The 8,857-nt window shown below is 46.5% G+C and overlaps 1 protein-coding gene across 2 annotated transcripts in view; it reads right to left on the bottom strand.

The window, feature by feature from the left end:
- The window catches only part of CRHR2 (corticotropin releasing hormone receptor 2), a 156,744-nt gene extending 148,672 nt beyond the window's left edge, over positions 1-8,072 (bottom strand). For both annotated transcript variants that reach the window (XM_082753951.1, XM_082753953.1), the window contains exon 1: positions 7,879-8,072. In XM_082753951.1, the coding sequence (XP_082610077.1) occupies positions 7,879-7,944 (66 nt within the window). In that variant the 5' untranslated portion in view covers positions 7,945-8,072. The remainder of the gene's footprint in view (positions 1-7,878) is intronic.
- Positions 8,073-8,857: the final 785 nt, after the last annotated feature.

Raw genomic sequence — 8,857 nt, 5'->3', positions numbered from 1 at the left:
TGTGATCCTACAGGCCAGCATGTATTTGCAGCTCTTCCAGGAAGTCTGGAAAAGCAGAATGCAAGTCTGCAAGGAGTGGGAAGTGCGACCTCAGTTCAATAAAGCAACTGAACACATGCTCTGTTCTAAGTGTGAAATTAAATTCATCTTCATTCAGAAATACATTAAAAAGACTCAAGCATCTGCTACAGTGAGGCCACAACTATCAGCACGACTGTCTTTGGAACTTGAGGATATACCTTTACTAAGCATCTGCCTATGTGCTGTGCTGAGGAAAGGAGTCAGGGAGAGGTTCTTCACCCGCTGCAAGGCACGCATGTGCTCCAAGCCTTTTTGGGTACACTGAGAAACTGCTTAAAGCCACCCATAAGGCAGCCTGGTCTGACCAAGCCTCCATGCCCTCCCAAAGCAATATGAGATATTAAAAAGGATTAAAATAACATTTGACTCATGGGCTACAGCTGTCTTCAAATAAAACTGTTTAAAGGAAAGATTTTTTAGTTTCATACTCTTGCAGGGTTTTGCTCCTCATTCCCTATATCTGTGGATATCATGTTCAGTACCTGGAAGGGGAGCAAGTCCTTCACAGCACTCCAGGCTTCATGTGTGCCCTTTTCCTCAGTCTTTACATCATGACTAACTCTTCCCCACTCTTTCCACGCAGCTCACATTATCATAAATCCTCTCAGTATCTTGGCTGGGATTCACCCCACTCACCCACCTCAGAAGCCATTGTTTTAGTGGAAGACAGAAGCACTATCAAGGCACCACTCATGCCCTCTGCTTCAAAGATCTAGTTTAGGATGAGATGACTTACACACTGGACACACCACACAGGGAGTCCAGGCTGAGTAGCTCAAATTTACAATTGACACTTACTCAGATGAATGGCAGTAGCCACTCACACTTCAAGGCCTCCTTTCATGGGCTCCCCCAGTTCCAGCTCATCAAATATGAACTCCTCATGCTTGGTTTTAGGGTCTCTGCCAGCATGCTCCCAACTTTTTTACCATTTCCCGTTCTGGATCAAGACTTATCCAGGCAGTGGTATCTGCTCTCATTGTAAGGGGAATTCAAGCAATGGATCCTCTATATCCCCCATAAAATGTTCCTTTGGCCCAAGACTTCATGGCAGTTCACTGCTGATAAGCAATGTCACCTCATGGGCTCATTCTTAATTCTGTTTCTGTCCATCCATCACTTTTTCCCTAAAGCTGCTAGATCTTGGGCTGGAGCCCATCATTAGTTTTGAAAAGTGCATATCATAGAGAACTGGAACAAGAGAAGGTCTAAAACCATAGTTTCACCCCCCCAAAGTGGAATTACAGAACAACTGGACTCTTTTCAGAAGGCATGACAAAGAAGTATGCACTGTGACAGTGCCTGAACACCAGAAATGGCATTCAGAGATGCTGTGAAATCCCTGCCTTTGCAGAGTTTTGAAAGAAAACTCAGTGAGGCCCAAGCAACAAAATCTGATTTTGAGTTAGCCTTGCTTTGAGCAGGTGACTGGATGACTGGACAAGAGACCTCCAGCAGTCCATCCAACGCTATTTTTCTTTACGTTGGTAGATTTTAAAATTTTATTATTCTAGAATATATAGCCCCCATGGTAAAAAAAAAAAAAAAAAAGATGCCAGTAACTTCCAAACCCTTCTAATTGGCAGTGTTATAATTAACAATTTAGAGACTGTATCTTGACTTTTTTTTCACTTGTATTTCTAGTATTTTGGGCTTTGTTCTCATAGTCATAATTAAAAGATTATGCCAAATGCCATGAAAAAGTATTTTATTTTATTTTTTATATATATTTAAAAGTAGAATTTTCTTTTTAACATTCTTTTTTTTTTCTTTTTTTTTTTGGTCAGAAATAAATACTGAAAGTCTGCGAAGAGTTGAAAATATTCATGTAATTAATGAATATTCATGAAATTCACTTGCTGGGGGGTTGTTACTGTTAGGAGGGTCTCTCAAGTTCAAGATGGACTAAGTAGCTGATCTCCCAGCAGATGGGACATGGGGCAGGATGAAGAAAGGTCCTTACTTCTTCTGATTTGGAGCACACCTGGTCAAAGCGCTGTCATCTGCTGTGAGCCGTCATTCTGTTCTACCTGCCAGCCAGAGGGTAACGCTGGCTTTCCTCGTGGATTTGAAAGTGTCAAGCCATCAACAGAAGGTGCAGGCTGGTGGCTTGCTCCCAAGACAAGGAAACAGCAGGAGCAGGAGCACGACAGGGAATGGAACTGAGAAAGCTGAGCAGTGGCGCCTGCGATGGCCACACCACAAAGCAGAGCTGGGGGAGCTGGCTCACGCGCCACCTCTCTGCTCCTGCTGGCATGAGACTCCTGAAACCCAAGCTGCAGCTGGGCTCTGGGAGTCTGCTACTGCCACTCAACGCGAATCAATACTTTAGTCCGTGCAGGAGACGTCTGCTAGCAGAGCCTGGCTGCCAGCCCTGCCAACAACCTGCTCGGGCTCATCAGCTCACTTCCTTTTGCTTGCTTTCACCTTCTTCCCTCCTTCCTCCCAGAACTTCCCTTCCGCTGGAAAAGCCACCCCCGCTGGAGGACAGCAGTCCCAGAAGTGAGGCAGCACGGAGATAACAGCACTCAGAGAGCCTCCAGTGTCTCAGGGACTTGGGTAACAGCAAGAGAGATTATCCCACAGCCCTCAGAGGCGGGTGGCTCCCTTCCAGTTCTCTGGCACTTCAGCTACTATTACCAGGGCAAGGGCTTAGCATTGTAGCGAGGACAGCTAATGTATTTTAATCTCCATCTGCATTGCTCACTATTTACTTTCCCGGCATACACAACCCAGAGCAGATAGTTATTCAGCCAGGATTACACAAAACTTGTTAGAGCTTTAATTAGTTTCACTTTCTTACAGCTCTGTCAAAGAAATACTTTTCATTTCTTGAAATACCAAGTGGATTTCCTTTCAAATTTAGAGAAAACAAGCCACCTTTCTGTACAAACATGTCATTTAATGGCTCGTTCTCAGAGGACAGCTTCCAAGCTCTATGACAGAGCTGTCAGGGTGGGGAAGGAGACACGCAGGGGCACGAGCAGCATGCTCCCAACACCCAACTCATAGCATGGGCTCATTTGCACTGCCCCAAAGTACTCGCAAGCCAGAGGTCAGGACAGGGTGTTGAAAACCATCTCAGTGCACTGCCCTTCTCAGAACCCCGCTGTCACTACCCCAGCCCTTCCCAAATGGCTCGGTCTTTGGCAAGCTTGGCCTTTGGCAAGCCTTCTGCTTTGAGAGCCAGTCTAAAGCATCCCAAACTGAGAAGTGATCGCTGCTTACAAAACCACAGTGTGATGTATGGCAAAGACCAACATAGGGAGCATCTAACAGTCACCTCCACACTGGCAACAAAAACTGTAAGTGAAAATTTCATGCATTTGGCCATGACTGGTGAAATTCAAGCAGCCATTTATCTGAAGGACAGTGCTTGACAGCTGACTCTCATCACAGTGCTAAATGACTGGTTTCTATTCGTCTTCTCTTGTCATAAGGGCTACAGCGAATTTTATCAAACACTTCAGAGAAAGAAAAAAAAATGCATAAAGCTCTTTACCCAACACTAGCCAGTTCAAACCAAATATAGCTATTTACATAAGAATAAAAGGATTAGCTAAAAAAAAAAAAAAAAAGAAAAAGTATTTCATTATAAAGAAATAGATTGATAAAGCAAACCAGCAGCAAGTGTTTAGCTGTCAAGGCTGGCACTTATGAATAGAAAGATAATGAGGCAAAGATGATGTTTATGCATTGCTTTGATACATAACATTGCGTATCTAGAGGGGCAAGGAGGTGACACAGGCTCGCTGGACAGCTCCAGCTTCACCTCTCAGAATTAATAGCTGCAATTTAAGTGAGAACAAACTATATTTGTGATCAAAACTGGCATAGGTCAAAAGAAAAGGAGACTGTGTACATGGTCAATATTTGATTTAGTCATTTCAATTTATAGACACAGAGCACAAAAGTAAATTACTGAGGAAGTGTTGTTTACTGTGTACAGCTCTGTTCTAAAGTAAACCAGCTTTCCCCCAAAGTCTCCTTTTTGGGATTACAGTGCTGCAAACCTGAAAGTGACATAAACTAAAAATGATCGAGTTCAGCAGCGAACAAAATGTGTTTTTACCACCTACATTTCCTCACTTCCCTCCCACGAGATTAAAAAAAAAATAATCTGCAGAACTATTTTAAAAATCCAGAAATGTGCAAATTTTTGTTATAATGGCATTTTTAAAAATATTTTGTTTAATAATATAATGGACAACACAAATATAAAAAGAAAGACGGAAACACACGTCCTTAAAAAGCTGGTATTATCCACTAGCCTGCTATTTTCATTGTGAATCTCTCAGATCATCACATCACCAGCAGGATCCCGCAGTAATCTCTAGCACAAAGAAAGCTGATCGCTGGACTCAAAGCAATGAAGAGTTTGCTTTGGAGGAAAATGCCTCCCTCGGGCACTCATGGAGAGCCCTGAGCAATGGGAGTACAGCACGCCCCATCTAAGCTAATAAATCAAACAGAGCAAAGGTCTGTTTTTAGCACTTAATCATCTACACTGTTAAATTTTTAGGATGCTTCCTGGCCACGTTTTTGCCCCAGGCAATCCAGCAGTATCTCAAACAGTTCCCAGGAATGATCTGGGAGCGAGGCTGCACCATGGACTGTTCTCAATGCACAGCTTGTACACGGTGCCCATTTTAGAGGCTGAAGGAGTATAACAGTATGGGTGGAAGCCACTCTCAGGCATTTGGTCTCAAGGTTGAAAAACTGTCCTAGCAATCTTAACATACTAGTAGGGATACAACTTCTGTGAGTGAAACTAAGTGAGTGTGGACCTGGTAGTCCTCACACTGCAACAAGATCCCAGCACTGTCTTCCCCCAGCAGCTTCAGTGGTGGCACACAAGAAGTAGGGCAGGCACAACTGCAGACTGTCTGGTTTGCAGCACGAGGACTGCAGAGTTCATAGACTTAATCATTATTTCTCCTCTGCTTTTGACACAATAGTAATATGTAAGCAGATGTCTTGTATGAACAGAAGCAGAAGTCTGCTTTCTCTCTGGCTAAGGGCAGCTGTGAGTATCACTGAAACATTTCTTGGCAAAACCACAGTCAGCCAACATCAGCCGTTCTTTGTCGCGTACAACCACCTCCTTCAAATGTACCGCAATTACCACACAATGGCTACAGCCCTGTCAAAGCACTCCACCAGCAAAGGCTGCTCATGATGGGTTATTTATGCTGCATTAGTTCACAGTAGCACTGAATTCTGGCAGTCTTAGACCAGGAATATTATTTAACTTGTCACCACTGGCTGATACACTCTAACTGCTCTGGTTTTAACAGCTTCAGGAGAGAATATGAATTAAGCAAGCTCTGCTTTTGTTTTTGATGAATAATCCCCCCCCCCATCCAAATTACATGAGCACAGCAAGGGCTCTACATCAAAATGTCAAAAGATTCATTTAACTTTGCGTCATTTTGTTTGTTTGTTTTTGTTTTTACATTCAAGTATTTGCATTTTCCGGTATATCATCTGTACAGAAACCCTTTAAGAGGTTACTAAGAGCCTAGTAAGCAAGTCTTCACCCTCTTGCTAACCAGCCCTGTGAAATCTGACAGGCCGTTTGCACCAGCATTTTCATCTGGCAGATCTAATTCCACACTAGAAAGTTACATTATTTCATACCTGCAGTTCCCATAAAGCACAATTGCTCAGCTGCTGTGAAAACTTTTTTCCTTTACTTAATCACATAAGGGCCGGCTCCCACAAGCATCCGTGCCTTTTGTCAAGTCTACAAATGTGAATACAACCACTGACTTTGAGAAAACGTTGAAGTGTTTTCAAGTTAAAGGGGAATTTAAGAGGTTTGGATTTGAGCCAACGCTTTTAAATGTTACTCTTAAACTCCTACATGTAGGTGAAGTTTTACCCACCTGTAAAGCAGATACAGGTTTACCAATAACATTTGCAGGTGAAAACATTCCCCCAAACTATAAAAACTCTGCTCTTTCTACAACTGGAGCATTCAGAGCTGTTTTAAACATAAGATCCTGTTCCAGCGTGTTATTTCCATATAATGCACAGACATTGACACGAGTTTGCAGCAGACATGCGTATGCTACATCCAAACAAGCTCCTCCATATAAGCACGCTCAGATTATACCAAAAGTACACATTTGTCTCAGAATAAACACGTTTTATGGAAACTTGGCATTTTGATTCTTAATCTGTGGGTTGTGTTTTTTTTTTTTTTTCTTCCTTTTTTTTTTTTTCTTTCAATGCAGCTGTTTTATTTTTAAAGAAACAACCCAACTAAAAAAAAAAAAAAAAACAGCCACAGATTACATCTCTAAGGGAAATGTGGCAGTTTTGAGTCACTAAAAAAAAGAATTAGTCTGGCAACTCTGGAACTGTGGGTACCTGCGTATCTTTGATAACCTCACTAGCAAGAAGTCCCATGTGCACTGATCTCTGACCAGGTAAAAAGGACAGTGACAAATCTGAGAGAATGCTCTCTGTTTTCTAAGAAAGCTACTGCAGAGTTCTTAAAACAAAACTGTTGCTTGCTTTTGGAACCTTTTGCTTTCTCACACCTGACTTCCATCTACCTTTCTTTGTAAATTAGATCACAATAAAAAGCAAGCAAACAAAAGCAAAAAAAACATCCAGAAGAAGAACAACTTTTCTTCCTTTGGTCCAAGTGCACTACAGTCCAGAAGGATCCCGGCCCCTTTTTTAATGCTGTGGGAACAGCCATAGCAAATTACCAGCAAGATCAATGTATCTCCTGCTTAACCTCTCGCATTTGCTTTGCAAGTATCACTTAACACACTTAACTATCACTAAAACAAACAAGCCACCAAAAAGTCAGCCTGACTTAGGAGCGTGGGCAGGGAAAGCTGTTTTAAGTTCAGACTGAAACAGGCTAATCTTTCCCGCACCTCATCCCAGCATCACCCAGGGAGAAGCTGCTGATGAAGGACCATAAGGAAAATCCTCTTTCATTTTACTCTGGAGAAAGCCAGAGCAAACACTTGGATGGATGCATGGGCTGAACTACCAGTGTTTGCTGATATCAGCTGTGAAGAAGTGATGGAAACTGAGCACATGCTGCGAGGAGAGCAAGTGGGGTGGGAGGCTGTGGACAGCAGCCAGGGACATCCAACTGGGGTGGTGGCAGGAAAACTCGTTTAATTTGGGGAATGGGCTCCTGCAGGGCAGGAGCTGCAACCTCAGTGGCATCCTTGTGCTGGGCCTTTTTTTGCCAAAAAGCCAAGGAAAAGGGATGGTGAGGAGCTTCTTTGCAGAGAGGGGGAAGCCAAGAAGGGCTTTGAGGGGATGGTGTCACCCACAGTTGGGTAGCCACGGGGAGAGGGTGTTTGGGCACTGAGCAGACAAGCGGGATCTGTGAGGGATCTGTTAGCGGTCACCTGGACGGGTCCCTAACTACTGAGGGAATGGGTGGGATCCGTGAGGGATCCATCAGCAGCCACCCAGAAGGGTTCCTCAGTGCTGAGTGGAACAGAGAGGATCCATGAGGGATCTATCAGCAGCCACCCGGGAGTGTCCCTCAGCACTGAGGGAACGGGCGTGATCCATTAGCAGCCACCCGGACAGGTCCCCTCGGTACTGAGGGAACAGACAGGGATCCCCGAGGGCTCCATTAGCCGCCACCCGCACAGATCCCTCAACGGACGGGCGGGAGGGACCTGCGAGGGGACGGGGCACGTCCCCCGCTCCCTCACGGACCGAGCGAGCTCCCCGCGGTCGTGGGGCGTCCCCCGCCCTCCCTTCCCTCCCTGCCTGCCCCCGCGCCGCCCCTTCCCCGGCCCCGGCACTTACGGGCAAGAGCAGGAGCGCGGCGGCCGCCGCCGCCGGGAGGCTGCGCTGCGGCGCCCGCCCCGCCATAGGGGCAGGCGGCGGGGCTCGGGGGGGGGGTCTCCCCGGGGCCGGCGCTGCCCGCTCAGCCGGTGGCTCCGCGCTGCCCCGGAGCTGGCATCGTCCCCCCCTGTTGCTGCCCTTGCCCCCCTGCCCGCCGCCGAGGAGCCAGCCCCGGAGCCGCCGGCGTGTCCCAGGGCAAACCCCCGGGAGGGAGGGAAGGAGGGAGCCGGGCGGGGGAGCCAAGCCCGCCCTCCGCCCCGGACGCCTCGGGGATGGAGGCGGCTGGGGCGTGAGGGCAGGGGATTGAGACCCCCAAAGCCTCCAGAAATATACTCTAGATTTCCGTCTCCCCCTGCACTGGATGGAAAAGAGGGCAGTCACCCGGCACTGGGTGCAATATGGGCTTCACTGCGCACAGTACTCCAGGTGCAATGGGGTCATCCCTTCCTCAAGCACTAAGAGCAATTGTGATCCCCTTCCCCAGGCAAAAGGGATGCTTTCAGTGCAAACCTCCAGAAATAAGGAGGATCCCTTCAAACACCTGTCTACTGGGGGTTCTGCTGTCCCTAAGTTGTTTGGTCTGGAGAAGAGGAGGCTCAGGGGAGACCTCATTGCTCTCTGCAACTGCCTGAAAGGAAGGTGTGGGGAGCTGGGGGTCGGCATCTTCCCATAGTAACTAGTGATAGGACTAGAGGGAATGGCCTCAAGTTGTGCCAGGGGAGGTTCAGGTTTCAAATGAGGAGACACTTCTGCTCAGAAAGAGCAGTCAGGCATTGGGACAGGTTGCCCAGGGAGGTGGTGGAGTCACCGTTCCTGGGGGTGTTCAGAGTGAGGTTAGATGTGGTGCTTGGGGACATGGCTTAGTGGTGACATTGGTGGTTGGGAGATGGTTGGACCAGATGATCCTGAAGGTCTCTTCCAGCCTTAATGATTCTGTCAT

The sequence above is a fragment of the Aythya marila genome (assembly GCF_965140915.1).
Source record: "Aythya marila genome assembly, chromosome: 2".
NCBI classification, from domain to species: Eukaryota; Metazoa; Chordata; class Aves; order Anseriformes; family Anatidae; genus Aythya; species Aythya marila.
This window is presented reverse-complemented; position numbering and strand designations above follow the sequence as displayed.